Genomic DNA, 22,186 nt, shown 5'->3' on the forward strand with positions numbered 1-22,186 from the left:
CTTTCCATGCTTATCAATTTGTTATTTATTTCATTCACAGTATTCTTTATTACTGTTATCTCAGATATCAGCTCCTTTCTAGTTTCTTCTTGTGTCTCCTCAATTCTTTTTAGTCTCTCCATTATTGTTTTGATATCTGCATTTGCATTTTGAGACCCTTCATTCTGGGGACTTTGCATTGTTTGTATTCCAAAGTCAATTTTCTCAGTGTCTGCTCTCCCAGGCGTCTGGGAGAGACCCATACTCTTCTTTTGGTTTTTCTTCATTTCTGTAGATTTTTCTCCCTTTACCCCTTTCCCTCCCCCTCTTCAATTCTGTTTTTGAGGGAAGGTGGGGTTGCTTTTATTTCTCTTCTGCAATGAGCTGTTCTTCCTTATGAGGGTCTTCTGGTTTTGTTCACTTTTCCCTCTGTTTTACAGTCTGTCTATTCAGCAGTTTGCAGTCTTGGTCCCTGGGCAACTTGGCGAGACCTCAACTCTACAATAAACAAAAAATTAGCCGGGTGTGGTAGCACGTGCCTGTAGTTCCAGCTACTTGGAAGGCCGAGGCGGCAGGATCGCCGGAACCCAGCAGGTCGAGGCTGCGGTGGCCAGGAGCGGCCACTGCACTCCAGTCTGGGCAACAGAGTGAGACTCCAACAATCAACTCTCGCGATTTAGTGGCTGTATGGAAGAATGACTATGACCTGAAACAAAGGCACCCGAGCAGCACTCCACACTCCTCAATTCCCGAAGTTTGTTTTCTACAATCCAGTCCAGTCCCTCCTGTTCTCTGCTACTGGCTTTCCAAAACTTACAAAAGCTTATGGAAAAAGCTACCACGTCAGGTCAAAGCTGCACACATCCGCATCACCAAATCACCAAGTAGAATCAAATTATTAAATTTCTAGTAGAAAAAATGGAATAAAATCCCTGTAATATTAGGTTAGGGAAAGATTTCTGAAAATGAACCTGCCCCCAAAAATTATCCATAAAAATTTGTAAGTAGACTTTATCAAAATCAAAAACTTCTGTATATCAAAAGATAAGAGTTAAGAATAAGAAAAGGCAAGCTACACTGAGGGAAAATATTTGAAAACACGCATCTGATAAAAAGCTCATACCCAGGATATATAAAGAACTCTTAGAAATCAATAATAGAAAAGCAAACAACCCAGTAAAAATGGACAAAAGGTTTGTACAGATACTTAACAAAAGTAGATCTATGAATGAACAATAATCACATGACAAGAGGCTTAAAAGCATTAGTCATCAGAAAAATGCTATTTAAAAACAGTCTGAGATACCTCTATACACCACTAGAATGGCTAAAATAGACTGCCAATACCAACTGTTGGTGAGAATGTACATCTGGAATTCTCAGATATTGCTGATGGAACTGCAAAAATCACTTTGAAAAACTGTGAGATAGTGTCATAAATGTAAACATACACTCATCATGCAATTCAGCAATTTTACTATTAGACATATACCCACAAGAAATGAAAACATATGTCCACACAAAGACTTGTATGTGAATGTTCACAGCAGTATCTTCTAGAATGACCTCAAGCTGAAAACAACCAAAATGTCTATCAACTGATGAGTGGATAAACAAACCGAGGTATATCCACACTATGGAATGCTACTCAGCAATAAAAATTAATGGAATGTTGAGATATACAACATGGAGTTTTAAAAACATGGTATAAATGAGCATAGTCAAACACAGAAGACTACAAACTGCATGATTTCTCTTATGAGCATTCCTGGGAAAAATAAACCTGTGGTGACAGTGACAGAGAGTGGATCAATGGTTGATGGAGGTGAAGATCTTTGGGGGGAATTAATTACAAAGGGAAAAAGTAAAATTTTAGGGTTACAAAGTGTCATAGATCTTGACTGTGGTAGTGGTTAGGTAAATACAAACAATTGCCAAAACTCATGAAACTATACACTTAAAAATAAATTTTATTTCATTTTATTTTATTTTACCTCCATAAAGCTAGGGCAAAAAAATTTAAACATAAAAAATGGGCAAAGTACATAAACTATTGCTTATGAAGGAAGTACATAAAATTTTTATCTATTTTAATTTTTGAGTTGGGTCTCACTCTGTCGCCCAGGCTGGAATATAGTGGCATGATCACAGCTCACTGCAGCCTTTACCTCCTGGGCTCAAGTGATCCTTCTACCTTGGTTTCCTGAATAGCTGGGACTACAGGCATGTGCCACCACACCCAGTTAATTAAAATAAATTTTTTTTTGTGGAGACAAGTTCTCACTATGCTGTCCAGGCTACTCTTGAACTCCTGGGCTCAAGCAATCCACCTCGGCCTCCCAGACTGCTGGGATTAAAGGTTGTGCCCAGCCTGAAACTTTTAAACATGAAACATATGCAACTTCAGGCCTCCCAAAGTACTGGGATTAAAGGCTGTGTCCCGTCTGAAACTTTTAAACATGAAAAATATGCAACTTCAAAAGGAATTATGGACAAACAAATCAAAACAGCAATGAGTACCTATGCTTTTTTTCCTACCAAATTAGCAAGAATTTTTAAATGGCAATGTTAAATACTGGCAAAAAGCACTCCTATGAACATCCCTTGTAAGAATAAATTAACACCTTTCTGAAGTGCATTTTAGCAATATGTAATGTAAACCTTAAAAATGTTCAAACTCTTTGACTTAAGGGTTGACAAAACATCATGTAGCCACTGAAAATTAATTTTGAAGTTTTTTTATGACAAAAAAATGCTCCTGATAATAATAACCTGTGAGAAAACCAAACATAATTTATACCTCATATGGCCTCAACTATGTTAAGTATGTATGTGAGTGTGTGTACGTGCATGCACAATAGAAATTCTGTAAGGAAATGTATCAAAATATCAACAGTAGTTCTCTCTGCCTATTACAATTATGGGTAGTTCATTTTCTTCTTTATGGTTTCCCTTATTTTCCAGTTTGAGCATGCAAGGCTTTTAAAATCAGCATGAATAAACACAATTTTCAAAAAAAATCAGCACATAATTTTGTTAAAATATCACATGAACAACCACCTTTAACTAAAGTCACAAAGATTCAACTGATTTTTTTTTTTTTTTCATTCTTAAAAGTGCCCAGTGGCTCCCTTTATTGCCTCAGGCAGCTGTCCTTCTGGGTTCAGACATGGGGAGCCGAATATTATTCCCAATTCATCTTTCCCATCCCATGTATCCAGGTACAGATTTATGGCAGCATGTGACTCCATCCCATGGAGAGGGGTAAGAAACATACAGATATGCCACATTGTTTCACAAGAGTCTCTAATCCATTCAACAAATGAGGAGTGTCAGAGGAGGCAGCAGACAGACGGACCAGGAATAGGGGTCAGTGGGAATTCATGGGCTTTGCCCAGGTCACAGACCCAAACCAATCACAGACCCAGAGCCCCTTAATTGATGGGGAGTCCAGATACCTTAGAACGACCACCCTGCAATTGGCCGTAGGCACATACTGAGTCAGCTTCCCAAGGAAACTGGTGCTTTTTCATGGGCTTTCATGCAGGCAGGAATGGAGGCAATTCGTTGGTTTGAAATATGGACTTCTCATCACTAAAGCCAAGCTGGTACTGCCCTGCTAAGTACCCAACTTGCCAACAACAGAGGCCAACGCTAAACCCTCAGTCCAGCCCCTTTCTCTAGGTGGACTCTGCAGGCATCTGGTAAAGATTACACTAGACCCCTGCTATCATGGAGGGGGCAGGGATTTGTCTTGACAAGTAACGCATTTATCCCAGATACAAATCTGCCTTCCCTGCCTGAGATGCCTGTCATTACCATCATTTGTGGGCCTCCGGAATTTGTCTCCATTACCATGATATCCCATGCAGTACAGCCTTTAAACAAGGGATTCATTTGTTTGTGAAGAAGGTGAGGCAATGGACTCAGTCCACAGAATTCAATCATCTTTCCACACTTCTTGTCACCCAAAACAGCTGATGTGATGTAATGGCTGAATACTTTGCTGATGACTAAATTACAAGACAGTTGGCTGAGAGAAAATGTCCTGTGACGTTAGGATGCTGTTCTACAGATGCATTATGTGACTTAATCCAGCTGTGGTAGCCCAATAAGGAGAAGAACAACAAGGACTGAGGTTCCATAAAATGGAAGGTTGGGAGCCGGATGTGGTGGCTTACACCTGTAATCCCAGCACTTTGGAAGGCTAAGGTAGGAGGACTGCTTGAAGCCAGGGGTACGAGATCAGCTTGGGCAATATAGTGAGACCCACTCTCAAAAACATAAACAAATTATCTGTGTGTGGTGATGTGTGCCTGTAGTCCCAGTTACTCTGGAAGCTACTCTGGGCAGGAGGATCACTTGAGGCCAAGAGTTTGAGGATGAAGTGAGCTATGATCATGCCACTGCAATCCAGCCTTGTCTCAAAATAAATAAATAAATAAATAAATAAACAAACAAAAGTTGGGGTACCAGGCGAACAATGCTGTCCAGCAAAGATGCTACCAGAGAAAGGAAGGGAGACAGAATGAACAGTGGAGGAAGGATCTCACGACCAGTTAGAATAATGCAAGTTTTAGCAGCTCTACTGTATTTGGTTTCTATTTTTCTGTTTCCTTATATAAAAATCACTGATTATAAGGCCAGGCTTGGTGGCTCAGTCTGTAATCCTAGCATTTTGGGAAGCCGAGGAGAGTGGATTGACTGAGCCCACTTGTTCAAGACTAGCCCGGGCAACTTGGCAAGACCTCATCTCTACAATAATAATAATAAAAAAAATCAAAAATTAGGCAGGCATGGTAGTGCACACTTGTAGTTCCAGCTACTTGGAAGGCTGAGGCAGAAGGATTGCCAGAGCCCAGCAGGTCGATGCTGGGGTGGCTGTGAGTGCGCCACTGCACTCTAGCTTGAGCAATGAGAGAGACTCCAATTAAAAAATAAATCTCTGATTACAGCTAGCGTTTTAGATTTTAGGTGGGGGCATAAATGAATTGTCACCACCCTGCAATAATATGGCTGCTGGCAGGACTTCAGTTGCTCTTGTTTGGAGAATGGAAGGTTTTCATCTGTAAAAGGATGCAGAGGCTCAGAAGGGTAGACTGCAATGGATAGTCCTTATCTGTCCACCCAGACCCACTTTCCACCCTTCTCTACTCTGCATGGTGCCCTGGTGGGCTGCTTCCATAGGCCCCTTGTGCTCCTGCCTACCAGTTGGGTTTGACCCATGTGAGTTACCCACAGGACATTGAAAGATGAGCTATTTATTCCTCCAGCTCCCTCCCTGCAGGGATTACATTTTAGTTGGGCAACCCTCTCCTTGTTGGGCGACGCTCTCCTTCAGCTACAGCTCTTGTTCATTTCAGTAACTGCTCCTTCTCTTACCCCTTGAGGTCTAGGAGTGATCATGGCTTCCCACTGCTTCCAGCCCTGCGATGCTTCCTCAACTACTGACCTCGCTAGATCCTGCCTTCAGCTGGGTAAAAGATCCTTTCATAAACTCACATCAGTCACTCTTTTTAACATGCCATGTTTTCTGCCTGCACTCTAGCCAACGTATGTCCAAATTAAGAAAACTACAGGCAGCACACAGACTGTTTCCATCTCCCCCAAAACTTCCTCATGTTTATCCTTTGGAATCACACCATCCCCTTACCCCTAATTCTGTCAACCACTGATCTCTTCTCCATCCTTATTGTTTTACCTTTTCCAGAATGATATAAATAGAAGAGATTCTAAACATGTGGGTTAAAAGTTTTTAGTAATAACAGAAAACATATCCCAGAGTACTACTTCTACACTTCCTATAATTTGGACTAAATGGCTTATTTTCTGTTTGCCTAGCTTCTGCCAGGCTACTAATGTTACCAGCATGAATGAGAAAACTCTCCATAGGAGACGTTCCTGAGTGAAGACCTGCTTGCATGATGGATGAATGAAGTAGTCTCCATGAATATGCAAGTTACAAGTTAGAGTGTTTAGTCCATCCTCTCAACTCTTCCTTCACCCTCATCATATTTAAACACTGGTTTCATTTATAACAGATCTATTTTATATAAAAGGCTAGGCAACATTGAAAAGCACAGCATGTTAGTAATAAGGTCAAGGTAGTGGCTCAATTAAAGTCTGCCATTTCATTAAGACACACATACATACACGGAAAATAGCTTTTAAAGTCCCTAAAATATTATTTGGATCAAGATTTTATACCTCATTATCAAGCTGTTAGGACTTTTAACTAAAGCCCTAGACATTGAGTATTTTTTTAAATATCAGACTCAAAAAAATATTTTTCTTTTTCTTTTGTACTACCCACTCTTAAATTGGAGAGTAAGAATAATCTCTCAAATCATTTTGTTAGACTTGATGTTTTAGATTTTATTTTACCTTCTCCTTTATTCTTTCCTGTATTATATATTTGCCTTTAGGGGAAAAAAAGAGCATGTATTTTAAAATTGTCTTTCTTAAATTAGTGTGCAGTAAACTTGACTTTTTCTTTTGGTAGTTTTATGATTACATTAATAGAGTCATGTAAATTCCTACACTCAGGATACAGAAAAAGTCTCCCTCATGCTGCACCTATGGAGACACAGCCTCCTCTCACTCCTGACCCTGGCAAGTCACTCTCTCGTCCTGACTGTTTTGCCTTTTCCAGAATGTCAAACAAATAGAATCCTATAGTAGCAACCTTTGAGACTGGTTTCTTTCACTTAGCATAATGTCTTTGAGATTTATCTGTGTTGTACATATCAACATGGTTTATTCCCTTTTATTAATGAAAAATATTCCATTGTTCAGCTTTACCAGCTTGTTTATTCATTTACCTGCTCAGTTACATTTGGGTAGTTTCCAGTTTGAGGTGATTATAGAGCTACTATTAAAATTTGTGTGCAGGTTTTTTAGAGAACTCAATTCATTTTTTAAATACAAAAGGTACACAAAATTTGCCCAATACAAATATACTCTTCCTGGTTAATTAACAAAAATATTAAACCTAAATTTAGAAGGTGAATTATGGCTTTTTGTGATGCTCTGAGTGCAATGGTAGAGACAGGGAGGCTCTCTTCCAGTAATGCCAGAATTTCTGACTCCACCACTTTCTCCTTGGAACTTGAGAGGACAGTAAAAGAAAAAGGAACATCGGCACTGCCCAGTGGTCCAGAGAAACTCCCAGTGTCACTCACTGCATGGCACTATTCCCCTCCTTAATTCATTTTTCTTAGTCTAATATTTCATGGTAGGATTAAACAGATTGTCTCTTCTTGGTAAAATACATAAATTAGTCATAAATCCTTAACAATCACCATTTAATTTCAAGAAATAAGTTAAAACAAATAATGGTGACAGTATGAGGAACCAAATGTTCTCTCTAAAACTATACAGAACATTGCATAGAAATGCTTATGTACAGCAGAAATCTAGATTGATGGAATAGAACAGAAAACATAAATTGGACCAAATTATGGATAAAAATTTAATATATAGCAAAACAGACATTAAAAACAATGGGAAAAGAAAGGACTATTTAATACATGGTATGGAAAATAGATTATTTGGGGAAAAATTATTTTTATTTGGATACCCATCTTATACTAGGATGAATTAAAGTGTTTTGTTTTAAAGAATAAGAAAAACAAAACAAGCAGAGTAGAATAGACTTGTTATCAAGCCTGGGTAAGAATGATGAATTTATAGATCTTAAACAATAGAAGACATTCGAAAAGAAGTTTAATGTATTTAATTATATTAAAATGTAAGCTTCAAAATAATTAGGTATCTTGTAATGAGAGGAAAATAGCAAGCTGAGAAAAATAGCTGCAGCACTTATACCAGAAAAGAGTCATCTTTTAATAATTATCTAATTTTACAAATATTAAGCAAAAAAGGGTCACTAGTCAATTAGGACATGAAAAGAATTCACATCAGCGGAGACTCACACATGGAAATGTCCAGCCTCCCAGTATCACACCAAGAAATAGAAATTAAAACAATAGCAAGGCATCACTTTATACCTTATAAGTTATCAATATTTTAAAACGATGTTAATATTCAATGCTAGAAAGAATATGAAACTAGAACACTCACACAATGTTGACAGCAATGTAAATTACTACTCATTTGAGAGAAGAATTTGGCAATCCTTATAAAAACTCACAAAAGCAAGAGATAAAATCAACGAGGTGATAGACTAGGAGACTCCAGGCTTCACTGCTCCCACAGGAAGTTCAACCAGTAACTATCCATAGACAAGATCACCATGGTAAAACCACCCCAAACTGGAAATAAGCCTGAGTCATTTGTGTGGTTCACAGAACAAAATAAAAAGCACATTAAAAGGGTAGGGAAAAGGTTACACTTTAAGTGTGTTGCTCCCTCCTATTCCCCTAAGTTGGCACAGTGCCACATAGGGAGTATTCCCCAGGAACCATGTTTTCTACAGAGAGAAGAGAACTTCAGGTGAACACCCTGCTTCCATGGCATTCCAAGATGCTTCCCAGTAAGGTCACAGCTATCTCACTTCAAAGGGAACACAGAGGGAAATGATCTGGCTAGATCATCTGGAGTCAGGTAGAAACAAAACAAGAAGACAGAGCCCACAGTAACCAGTGCACAGATCTTAGTGGTAGCTGTGTATGCCTGCCAACAATGGTGCCCATTCACAGGTACCACCTAGCAGCATATCCTGCAAAGATGATCTGATCATTCCCAGAAGTGAAGAGAAATTCTACCTGGCTTGAATCTCTGAATGGCCAGTCTCCAGGTCATGCCCCAGACCCTACCCTGGAGCTCTGCCCTGGAAAGAAAATGACTTTCATGGTGAATTTTAGAAAAGAGCAGGGGCTAGATTTGCCACACCCAGGAGTATAAACAGTGTTCAGCCTAGCCTCAAACCCCTACCTAAGGCTCCATACAGGAAGGAAGGCAAATCTCAATTGCGCATTTCTACTGAGCAAAGCAGTAGGTCCTGTTCATTCCAATCAGTGGTTCCACCTTACCTTGGCAGTCCTCCTTCAACCCTGTCCAACTTCTGAATCCAAATAGCAGTACCACCTAGCCAGGAAATCCAACCTGTAACCCAGTCCAATCTGAGGTAATTACAGTGCCCATCCAGCAGCTCACCTTGTCTCCAGAGCCCATCCTGCTGCCCCACTCAAACTCAGAGCAAAGGCAACATCCCAGCCATCTAGAAAATCCAAAAGCAAGTTTGCCTGCCTGTGATCATTACTAGCTTTCGCTGCCAGAATCCAAGCTAGAAAAATAGTGAATATCTATCTCTGCCAAGGAATACCTGTAAAAACTGGAAAAGATAGTTGTCTTCTCAAATGTGCAAACACCAAGACAACAGCACAAGGATCACAAAGACTCATAAAATCATGATACTTCCAAAATAAACTAACACATCTCCAACGATAGATCCTAAAGGAAGGAAAATTATGAAGCAATGGGTAAATAATTCAGAATAATCTTCTTAAAGTTCAGTGAGCTACAAGGACAGATGAATTTTAAAAAATAAAATTTAGGAAACAATACACAAACAAAATGAAAAGTTTGACAAATAAATAGAAACAAATTTTAAAAACCCAAATAGAAATCCTAGAGATGAGGACTACAATGACTGAACTGAAAAATGCAAAAGAAAATTGCTTAACAGAAAAATGTTCATGTTGGGCATGGTGGCTCATGCCTTTAATTCTAGTACTTTGGGAAGTTGATGTGAGAAGTTTGCCTGAGCCAAGGAGTTTGAAACCAGCCTGGGCAACATATTTTTTGTCATTACAAAAAATTAAAATTAAAAAATTAAAAAATTAGCTGGATGTGACAGCACATGCCTGTAGTCCCAGTTACTTGGGAGGCTGAGGAGGAAGGATTGCCTGAGCCCAGGAGGTCGAGGCTGTGGTGAGTCATGATTGTATCACTACTCTAGTCTGAGTGACAGAATGAGATCTCAGCTTTAAACAAACAAACAAACAAAACTCAATCAAGCTGAAGAAACAGTGAACTTGAAAATAGAGTACTTGAAATGATCCAATCAGAGGAGCAAAAAGGAAAAGGAATAAAAACCAATGAAAATAGCCTATAGAAATTATGAACCCCATCAAGAGACCTAATAGGAATTCAAGGAGAAGAAAGAAAAAAGGGGTAGAAAGCATATGTAAAGAAATAATGACTGAAGATGTCCCTAATCTGAGGAAAGATGCCAATATCCCAGTACAGGAAGCACAGAAGTCTCTTATTAATTTCAACCCAAAGAGGAGTTCACCAAGACAACATAATAATCAAATTATCAAAAACCAAAGACAAAGGAAAAGTTCTAAGAGCAGTAAGAGATTAAAACACACACACACACACACACACACACACACACACACACACACACACACACAGGGCCCATTATGACTATCAGCATATTTCTCAACAGAAACTCTAGAGGCCAGGAGAGAATGAGATAATATATTCAAAATGCTGATGGGAAAAAAAAAAACTGCTAACTAAGAATACTTTACCCAGCAGAGATGTCTATCAGAAATGAGTGAGAAATAAAAACTTTCCCAGACAAATGAATGCTAAGGAAACTCATCACTACTAGGCCTGCCTTACAGGAATTGCTAAAGGGATTTCTGTAAGCTGAAACAAAAGATGCTAATTAATAACATAAACATTATAAAAGCACAAAAATTGATGACATAAGTAATACAGAGGCATATTCAGAATACTCTATGGTTGTAATAAAGTATATAAAGCAATTGTATCCTTAGTACAAGAGTTAAAAAACAGCACTATGAATAACAACTATAACTAAAATAGGTTGTCAAGAAATACACATTACAAGATTATGTAAATTCTGGCATCAAAAACATAAAATGGATGCAGGGGATAAAAGTGTAGAGTTGTATGCAATTTAAGTTAAGTTGTTATCAGCATGAAATAGACTAATAAAAGTTTAAAATGTTGTGTATAAGTCTCATGGTAAACACAAAGCAAAAATCTATAGTAGATGCACAAAACAAAAGTGGACAGAATTAAAAGCAAAACCAGAAAACAATAAACAAAATAGCAGTAGTAAGCCCTTGCCTATTGATAGTTACTTTAAAAGTAAATGAATTAAATTCTTCAAAAAAAGACATAGAGTGACTGGACCCAATTATATTCTACCTACTAGAGACTCATCTTACTTTTAAGAACACACAGACTGAAAGTGAAGGGATGAAAAAAAGATATTCCACACAAATAGAAACCAAAAGGGAGCAAGGATAACTATACTTACATCAGACAAAATAGACTTTAAGCTAAAAACTGTAAAAAGAAACAAAGAAGGACATTATATAATAATAAAAGGGTTAGTTCAAATTCATCAAGATGATAAAATAATTGCAAATATATATGCACCCAACACTGGAGCACCTAAATATATAAAGCAAATATTAAAGGATTTGAAGGGAGAGATAGATTTCAATACAGTAATAATAGGAAACTTCAAAACTTCACTTTTGATAATGGACAGATCATCTAGACAGAAAATTAATAAGGGAACATTGGACTTAAATAACACTTTAGATCAAATGGACCCAACAGACATATAACAGAATATTCTGCCCAACAACAAAACAAGATACATTCACCTCAAGAGCATATAGAACATACTCCAGATAGATCATACATTTGGTTACAAGACAAATTTTAGCAAATCTAAGAAGACTGAAGTCATATCAAGTACCTTTTCTGACTGCAATGGTATGAAACTAGAAATCAATAGGAGGAGGAATTATGAAAAATTCACAAACACATGAAAATTAAATAATATGCTCCTGAACAACCAATTAATCAATAAATAAATCAAAAGGGAAAATTTTAAATGTCTTGAGACAAAAAAAATGGAAGTACAACATACTGAAACTTATGGAATGCAAGAAAAGTAGTTCTAAGAGGAAAGTCCATACCAATAAGTGCCCACATCAAAAAAAGAGAAAGATTCCAAATAAACAATTTAAACTTATGCATCAAGAAAATAAAAAAGAAGAAAAAACGAATAAAATATTAACCAAAGGAAGAAATAATAAAGATCAGAGCAAAAATAAATGAAATAGAGATTAGAAAAACAAATGATCAACAAAACTAACAGTAGGTTTTTTGAAATAATAAACAAAATAAACAAACCTTTAGCAGACTAAGAAAGAAAGAGAGAGAAGATTCTAAATAGAATCAGAAATGAAAGATGAGATATTACAACTGATAACACAGAAACACAAAAATCATTTGAGACTATTATGAACAATTATATGCCAAAAAATAGAATAACCTAGAAGAAATGGATACATTCCTAGACATATATAACCTACCAAGACTGAATCATGAAAAAAATAGAAATTCTTATTTTTAAATTGCCAACTCAGCTCCAATTACAACTTCAGGCCTCAAAACATGCTACAAGGGGCAGTCCTTGGAGCCTGTAGGCTCTTCCTACAGTTCTTCCTGTTGCTGATCTACCTTACCTCTCACCTTTTCATAGAGGCCTTTATGGACCATTCTGTCTGAGGTAGTTCCTCCCTATTCTCCATGACAGTTCCCTCTTGACTCTCTTCAGAACACAAATAATGCATATTTTATGATGTTATGTTTATATTTGTTTCTTGTTGGTCTCCCCACCAGCAGGTAAAGTTCTTCAAGGGTAGCAATCACGTCTTTCTTATTCTCCAATGAATCTCTAGTGTCCAACACAGTGTCTGGTGTATAATAAGTGCTCAAAAATTACTTGTTGACTGACTGAACAAACATATGTAAAACTAAAAAGAGCCTAAAGACCCACATAACAGTGAAACAGTTAAACATAGTCTGGTGTGCACACCTCATCAACAAGGGTACCTGCATAATGAACATTGGTATACCTAACCCTGAATTGTACCCCACATCTTTAAAATAAAAAAATTTTTTAAATTAAATAAAAAAATAAACTGGTGTATAAAATTAAAGCACCCTAACAACTGATCATGACTTAATCAACCCAGCCACTTTGAAAATGTTTGTTTTCTCTGGATGGAATGTCTTCTCCAATTTACCCATGTAAGAAACTCCTATTTACCTCTGAAAGGTTCAGCTCAGTTTTATTACTCTGTGGAGGTGTTACTAACTTCAGCATGAACACATTATTAAGGAAGGTTTCTGGCAACACATTGGACTTCCTCCCAACCTCCTGGTCTAATCTCATAAAAAGACTGGAATAAATCGATCAACAAAATGATTTTAAATACACAGCTAAAGTTGAAATTAAGAAAGGGAAGTTGCCGGGGTCAGTGGCTCAGCCTGTAATCTCGCGCCTTTGGGAGGCTGAGGTGAGTGGATTGCCTGAGCCCGCAGGTTCGAGACCTGCCTGGGCAACTTGGTGAGACCTCATCTCTACAATAAATCAAAATGAGCTAGGTGTGGTAGCGCACGCCTGTAGTTCCAGCTACTTGGAAGACTGAGGCGGAAGGATCGCCGGAGCCCCAGCAGGTTGAGGCTGCAGTGGCCAGGAGCGGCCACTGCACTCTAGTCTGGGCAACAGAGTGAGACTCCAACTCAAAAAAAAAAAAAAGAAAAGGAAGTCTATATATTCTAGAAGCAAGGAAGGACCCAACTCAAGAGCAGTGAGAATGTGAACTGTTGCCACACAAACCCAGGGTTGTATCAAGCCTGGACAGAACAGTGTGTGCTAAGAGCAGCGCTGAAATGTAATGTAGGCTCAAAGGGGATAGGTTTTTAATGCCCATTTGGGACTAGAGGACTAGGGATTGCACAAGATTGGGAATAAATTTGGCACAGTTGTAGAGAGTTAGTGAACCAAAATAGATTCTAGAAAAATAGTTAGAATGTAGCCCAAAGAGATAGAGATATGGAAAACATTTATAAAAAATAATTGAAGAGACATGGAAGATGAAATAAGAAGGTAATAGGAGCTCCAGAAGAAAAAAAATAGTGATAATAAGGTGTGGATAATATTCAAAGACTAATAGCTGAGAATGTCATGAAAACCACTAATTTTCAGATTGTGAAAGCATGAGTCTGGGAAGGTTAAATAGACATCTATACCAAGACACATTATACGGGACTGTGAAGCAACAAAAATAAACACAATCTTAAAGACAACCCCCCAAAAAACACTTATAAAGGAATGATCAACTAACAGTAGACTCTGACAGCAACAGAGAAGGCCAGAGGAGGCAGCTGACAGTGCTAAAAGAAAACAGCCCTCAAATAAGAATTCTGTTCCCTGTTGCATTTTCATTAAAGAATAAGGGCAAGATGAAGACATTTTTAAAAATGAAGACTGAACTAACCACTCAGAGGGCCTCACTAAAAGGACTACTAAAGGGCATACTTCAGGAAATTGACTCCCAAAGGAAGTGGTGAGATCTATGAGACAGTGATGGACAAACAACTGGTAAACATGGGAGAATCAGAATAAGTGTGGGCTGTCTAAAATGTCAACAACAACAGCAAATGCGGGTACCATCCAAACATGACAGAATTGAAACACAAGTCAATGACAGCATGTAAGTGGATGGTGCTTGCTTTATTTAGGGGAGTAAAAATATTAACTTCAGACTTTAGAGAGAATTTTGAGAGAAACCACTATAAAGGTAGGAATAAAATATTTCACTTTTAAAACAGTAGAAGAGGAAAAAAGAGAGAGAAAGAAAATCCAGTCAGTATTAGACAAGAAAAATGCAGGAAAAAAAAAAAAAAAAAGGAAAGAGCAGAAGAATAACAGAAGCACACAATAAATGGAAGGGTAAAAAACCCAAACATATCAATCACAGTAAAAGAAAACAGACTAAACTTGACAGTTAAAAAAGCAAAGATTTTCAATTTGTAATTTAAAAAATATAGATGTATGCTACTTTACAAGAAATACCTAGAACATCACAATAAAAGAGTAAAAGTAAAATGTTGGAAAAATATACCTGACAATTACTATTTAAAAGAAAATTACTATGAGCATTTTAATATCAGATAAGACAGACCACAAAAAGCATTCATGGGGATAAAAGGGCTATGATATAATGGTAAAAGGAACAGTTGACCAGGAAGATACAGCAAATGTGTACTTCCTGATATGTGCACCAGGATACATGTATACAATACATAATTCACAATACAAGCACTTGGGTGTCCTCTCTGCCATGGTTTCGTGTGTCCTATTCCATTGGGAATTCTGGGTGAATGTGAAAAGGGAATTCAGAAATTCCTGGACCCCTCTCTAGGACAACTGATAACAACACCACAGTCCTGGCCATCCTCAGTACACTCAGTCTATGCACCCATATTCTTCATAGATGTCATCATTCTGGTGAGCCACTCTAGCATGGGACTATTTGTCATTTATTTCTGCATTTTTAGCACTTACCACCATGTCTAGTAGAGAAAGGCACTCAATAAATGTTAGCTGAATGACATTTTATGCCTCAATTAAAATTATAAATTTGAAAACTATGAAACCAATATGAAAAATGTCTATAATATGCATTTCTATTTTTAAAAACACAGTATAAAGCTGTAGATGTACTCTGTTAAAAATATATAAAAATTACACATGTATGTGGATGCAAAATAGAAGAGAATGTGAAAACAATGAAAATAATAAATTTTTTTAGGTAAGGTGCATGGTGACTTTTAAAAAATATTTTATCATTTCTCTTAAATTATTTTTTGTATATTTTGAAAAGAAAAAGAAATGGCTATATAAACTTTAGCTATCCAAGAAAGTAGTTCAGTAGGCTGAGGTGAGTGGATTGCCTGAGCAACTTGGCAAGACCTCATCTCTACAATAAATAAAAAATCAGCCGGGCGTGGTAGCGCGCACCTGTAGTTCCAGCTATTTGGAAGGCTGAGGCGGAAGGATCACCGGAGCCCAGCAGGTCGAGGCTGCGGTGGCCGGGAGCGGCCACTTCACTCCAGTCTGGGTGACAGAGTGAGAATCCAACTCAAAAAAAAAAAAATTTCACCATGTATGCGAGGACAATAGAGCAGTTTTCTGAACCACAGAAATATTTACTGCTAGAGCCAAACTGTACTTTTCACTGTAAAAGCCATGGTGTTAGCGCACTGCGATTCTCTCTGGACATACAGGCACTGTCAAGGAAAGTAGAGTGCTGAGGAGAATGGATCCAGCAGCTCTAACTTCAGCCGTTCTCCTTCCCATTTTCTAATGCCTCTCCTTTCTAGGAATCCCCTAAGGTGTCCACCAATTACCCAGAGTTTTACAGGACAATTTTTCCATTAGTTTCTATCCCACTTCCCCTGAGAAAAGGTTCTCTGTATTACCTGGACAGAAAACCAGGTAAAGTACAGAGGGTATTCCTTACCCAGATTTTGATCTACATATACCATTTCCAACTGAAAGGAACCAGGGATCCTCAGAAATATGGCTGATGCTGCGTCTCAGATGAGAGATGTACCAGATGAACCTGAAGCATTTGTCACATGAGAAAGCAAGAAAGCTATCAAAGACTATCAGAGTCCTGTCAACAGGACTCTGGAGTCAACATGAGAAGGCTCTTACTGACCAAGATAAAACAAACTGAATATCAATAAGAATAATAATTGTAATGAGTTGACATATCAAGTATGTTTCAATTTATGAGTTAAAAATAATTATTAAGAAAAAATAATTTTAAAAAACACTACTTGTTCACTTTTGAAGGATGCTAGGAAACCAGTTCATGATTTGGGGAAGTGTTAGTGAAGGGAAAGAATCAAAGGATACTCTGTCTTTTTTATACTAACTATACCTCATTGTTACCAAATAGTTGGAGAGGGGACACTTTCATTACAGAAATATTCCAACTAATAAAAGAAGAAGAAATGATAGACATAGAATATCACCATTAAATACAGTCTCTAGTGAATTAATGAATCTTAGATCAACACTGGTAGCTAAGATCACAAATAGAGCGACAGTCAGTCAATATATTTGTCACCACCTATGAAGTATTCTTGACAAAGAAAAATTGAGTATGGGTCTGTATGTCTATCAATTTAGGTCAAGGAACTTAAGGAGAGAGACAGAAAAACATGTTAAATGGCACGGTAGGTTACAATTATGCAAATCTAGGTTGTAAGAAAGTCCTTATAACAAACAATCCAGATTATTTCTAAAATTAAGAACTGAAGAGGAAGCCAGTAACTAAAAAAAAAAAAATTGTGACTAATCAACAATTTCAATGTACAAACCTGATTTAAATAAATTATAAAAGACAACATGATACAAACAATTCAGTTGGAACCTTGACTGGATATATATTCATATTATTTATAGTTCTATTAGATGCTAACACAACATTTTCCTTTTGTTTTTCAAAAGAGTTCTTATCTTTTAGAGAGTCAAAGGGAAGTATGATGTGTGGTTTTCGTTTCAGAAAGACCTGGGGTTAAGGAAAATGAGCAGGGGTACAGGTGAAATGATTGGCTGGGATCTGATCACTGTTGAAGCTAGTAGTGGGTATATGAATGGATTTATTCCATTATTCTCTTTACTTTTGTATATGCTTGAAATTTTCAACAATAAAAGTCTAAAACATTAATAAAAAATAAATGAAGCTGTTCCTTATTCTCACGGTTGACGTTTGAGGGGGAAAATGTCAAGGAAACAATACTCTTACCTTTTCAATAACTGAATAAAAATTCTTCTTGGTAATCGGCATACAAAGGTGTCAAGGACAATCTTTAGGTAATTAAAAGACACGTAGCCACCTTTAGAGGGATCCCCTGCACTGAGGGCCTTTTCAATCTTTTCATAAGACTTTGAAAACTGTAATAAATTAAAATTAGAGTGTGACATTCATAGAAATCAACTTCATGGAGTTATTCAACCATTTTAATTTTACCAAAAACCTCTTCACATTTTCTTCTCCAAAAACTGATCAAAAAGGTTACGATGGCATATACTGAACTTCAAATGTTTAATTGATGAGCTCACTACAAAACAGCATTCCCAGTCACAGCTCCTCAATTGACAAGGCAGACAAGTTTCTCAGGGAAAAACAGCAGATATAAGAGCTCCACCTCAAATTTCAGAGCTAAAAATACTTGGTGAATCTGCCAGTTTGATACATCTTTCTTAATATACTTTCAAGCCATTCCCCACTGTGAGCCCACACTATGCTTCTCCTGATTAAGTCAGGCCAATCAAACAAAAAAGCTGGTAACATTTTATTAAAAATAGAAGTAGCTTTTTCTGTAAGGAAAACTATTAATATAAGGACTGGGTGAATGGGCTTTGCTTATGAAAGTTCTAAAATGCAGTAATGTAAATTAACCACTGATTCTTATAATGTAGATTAACCACTGATTCTTATATGACTCATAAAAATACTGTGAAGATTGATTTTACTTCCAAAGGTTTTCCTGCTGTTTTTTTATTGAGTAATAACAATATTCTCCAATATTTTCAACCATCTCACTTTGTTTGAATTCAATTTTTTCCTGCCAACTGGGATAAGAAGATAAACAAAATAACTACCAACTTGGTGTAAAAGGTGACTTTCTTTAAAAAGCTGCTGGAACAAGGAAATATATGTACAAGAGTCTTGATCTAGTAAAGGAATAAGAAATAGATTCATTAAATTTTCCTTAGTATGCCTAGGAATATTGGAAATATAAAAGGGGAAAATCTTGAAAAATATTTAGAGACCTAAGTTTCTTAGAAAGGACCTAAGCTTCTTAGAAAGTTGCATAAAGCCAACCCAAAATGCAGCTAAATTTGCTCATTTCTCTTTCAGGGAGGTGGGTTGCATTTGAATACACTGCCTGTGGGAAGACTCTTGCAAAGATAAACAAGAGACTGGATAGAGTAGGGACTCAGTGTATTTACTGGATTAATAAAACCCATTTTTAATAGCTTCATGACATTTGCTCTCTAATACTTTTTTTCACTAGAGTGTTTCTGACATGATCAAGAGTTTTTAGAAAAAGAGTAAGGAGTGAAACAGAAAATAATGTCTTTGTGACATATATAATTTTTTAGAAATTTTCATTGTTACTGTTTATAAAGAAAGTACAAGACTTTGAAAAAATGTAAGCAATTCAGTAAAGTATAAAAAAGGAAAATAAAAATATCTGGAAGTCTCACCAACCACAGTTTTGTATATAGTATTCCAAAAACTCTAAACTTGGGTGTATAAACATACATTACAATTTTACAAAAATGGAATCATATTGCACTTTCAGGTTTGACAAATGCTTTCTTCACTTAACATGTCATGACGTTTTTTCCATTAGTGCTAGTACACATCTACATTATTCTTTTAAATAATATTAATCATATTATTGATGGACAGGCCAAAGGTACACCCATTTTCCATCTCTACACATTTAGTTTTTATAAATATTTTCCTGATTCAAAATCTCAATGAGGTCTTTGCTGTTATTCTTTCTCATAACACCCTGGTCTTTTCTGTCATACCACTAAAAAAAAACTGTATTTATGAATGTGTTTATTTAACAACTCTCTCTCTCTCTCTGATAGAAGTTCTTGTGACAGCAGAGATTGTATCTGTTTTATTTACTAGTAATTTTCTAGAATAAAGCACAATATAGGTATGCAGTAGGCACGCAATAAATATTTGTTAAAAATGGATATGTTTTTATAAAAAATGTTCTAAACAAAAGCTGTAAAATATAAAAAGTTGTTCAATGCATAGCAAAAAGGGACATGTACCTTAAAGTCATAACTGAGATACCATTTTGTCTGCTTCGGACTGGCAGAAATGTAAAAGCAGTTACCAAGTATTGGGGGCATGTGGAAGCACAGGAGCTCTCACATGTGTGTGGTGGGAGTGTAAACTAATACAGTGGAAAACCATAGGATACCACCGTTAAACCCTAGGAACATGTTGTCTATAACCTAGCACACAATTCTTCTCCTAGGTGTGATTCCCAGAGAAGCCCTGGGATCTGTACACCAGAAGTTACGTATGCACCCATTTATGGTGGCACTGTTGGAACTAGCACAAAACAGGAAACAATCCAAGTGTCCATCCATAGGAGAACATATAACATGTAATATTTAGATAATGGAAACTACAGCAGTACAAATGATAACAGCTATATCCATAATAGGAGTGAACCTCGTCCTAAGCACAAACGATATGAAAATAAATGACTTTGCAACTAAGCAAAGATATTATGAAAGAAAGAAAAAAGAAAGAAAGACAGACAGACATCAGGCAAAAGACAAAGAATTCAGTTTGTAGGAAAACATTAAAAAATAGAAACACATCCATGGTAAAAAAATGTTATATGCCATGCAAAGGAACTAAATAAGAAAATTAATTAAAAGAAAAACCTGAAAATAGTAAAACAATGAGAGATGAGAAGGGATATTTCAAAGCTAAGCAAATATAAAACAAAAATAGCACCATTATGGAAACTAGTAAGTTAGAAACAGGGGAACTAGGAGCTGAGGATGAGATTTAAATCATTAAAGGGGTGGCTTGGAAGAATCTCAATGAAGGAAGAGAACAAGAACAAAAATATCAAATCTATTTGAAAGATGACAGCTACTAAGGATAGACAAAGATGACCCAATGTACAGTCAACTAGGAAAATCACTGATGGAAAGAACCAGGGAAAGAGGAAGGGACACAGAGGGAGGGGGAGATAATTTTACTAATATGACACGGGACATTTTCCTGAAATGACAAACTGATTCTGTACATGAAAAAACACACTGTGTTTCAGAAAATTTTGTCAAAATTCTTCATGCAAGATATAATTTGGCTTTGCTTTGTTAATTTCAAGGATCAAGAAAAAAATACATTAGGCATTCAGGTCAAAAAAGAAATCACCTACAAGGGAAAAAACCTGGTTGACCTCAGGTTTCTTCACAGTAATGTCCAATGCTGGAAGACAATAGAAACAATATTTACAGTATTACAAGGAAAAGAAAGTAGTATGATGAAAGAATTATGCCCAGCCAAATTATTGTTCAAGAATAAAAGCAGGCTGGGTGCAGTGGCTCATGCCTGTAATCCCAGCACTTTGGGAAGCGGAGGTGAGAGGACTGCCTGAGTCCAGGGGTTCGAGACCAGACTTGGCAACTTGGTGAGACCTCGTCTCTACAATTCATCAAAGAAATTAGCCAGGTATGGTGGCAGGTGCCTGTGGTTCCAGCTATTTGGAAGGTTGAGGTAGAAGGATTGCCTGAGCCCAGCAGGTAGAGGCTATGGTGGCTGTGATCGTACCTTGGCACTCCAACCTGAGTGACAGAGTGAGACTGACTCCAAAAAAAAAAAAAAAAAAAAGAATAAAAACAAAAAGCATATAGTCACAAACAGGAACAAAACAAAGGGAATAAAGCACCCAAGAGCCTTTCTTAAGGAAATTACTTGACAATGAAATCCAGTCAAGCACAAAATAAATCAAAATAAAGAACTCTGAGAGGGATAAACTGTGGTAAGCACTGTGCTATCGTGAAGCGGATTAAATTCATGTAAATATAAAACAAAGTCAAACAAGGGGAATTATGGGAACAGAACAGAATATCAATATTATAAACTTGACTAAGGACAGACTATAAACAGAAAAATTGTGAGGTGGTTGGGAGGGGTAGGAAGAAACACATAAGTACCAGTCACCAAGTTTCATAGCAGGAAGCCAGCCCAGGCTGTCTGAAATGGAAACATCATTCAAAGACATCATAATTTCTCCAGCTCTTAATGGCTTTTTAAGTCTCATTTCTTGTTTTAAGGTCCCTTTGGGGGCCTAATATGTCTTACAGGAAAGAAATATTCATCCAAAGTTCAGCAGTCTCCGGTTTCCCTTGAGGGACAGTATTGTGGGGTTAAGAGCAAGGATGATAAAGCCTCACTGCTGTGACTTGTTTAAATTTGGCCTCTGGACTTCCTAGAGTCATTTAACCTCTTCATGCCTCAGTTTGTTTAATTCAAGAAAGGGATGAAAGCAGTGCCTAGCTCATGGAGTTGCTGTGAAGAACAGAATACCTAGGAGGCACTTAGAACATGGTCTGGCACATAGGAAGCCCCATAAAAGGATTAATTATGATGTGATGATGACATTTCCTTTTCTTCAGGAAAATTCAAAGAAATTTAAATTAGATATGTTTTATTTTTAAATAAGGAGCATGATCCTCTTCTTATAAAATTATTTCTATCTATGTATCCACCCACCCACCCACCCATGCAACCATCCTTCTATATATGAATAAAGAAAGGTC

At 36.9% G+C, this 22,186-nt stretch overlaps 1 protein-coding gene across 1 annotated transcript in view; it reads right to left on the bottom strand.

The window, feature by feature from the left end:
* Positions 1–22,186, bottom strand: part of EFCAB6 (EF-hand calcium binding domain 6) — a 265,088-nt gene that overhangs the window by 145,640 nt on the left and 97,262 nt on the right. The window contains exon 9 of the mRNA XM_008058673.2: positions 17,613–17,761. Coding sequence (XP_008056864.1) covers positions 17,613–17,761 — 149 coding nt within the window. The remainder of the gene's footprint in view (positions 1–17,612; positions 17,762–22,186) is intronic.

The sequence above is a fragment of the Carlito syrichta genome, unplaced genomic scaffold, assembly GCF_000164805.1.
Source record: "Carlito syrichta isolate Samal-C Ts95f unplaced genomic scaffold, Tarsius_syrichta-2.0.1 Scaffold303575, whole genome shotgun sequence".
NCBI classification, from domain to species: Eukaryota; Metazoa; Chordata; class Mammalia; order Primates; family Tarsiidae; genus Carlito; species Carlito syrichta.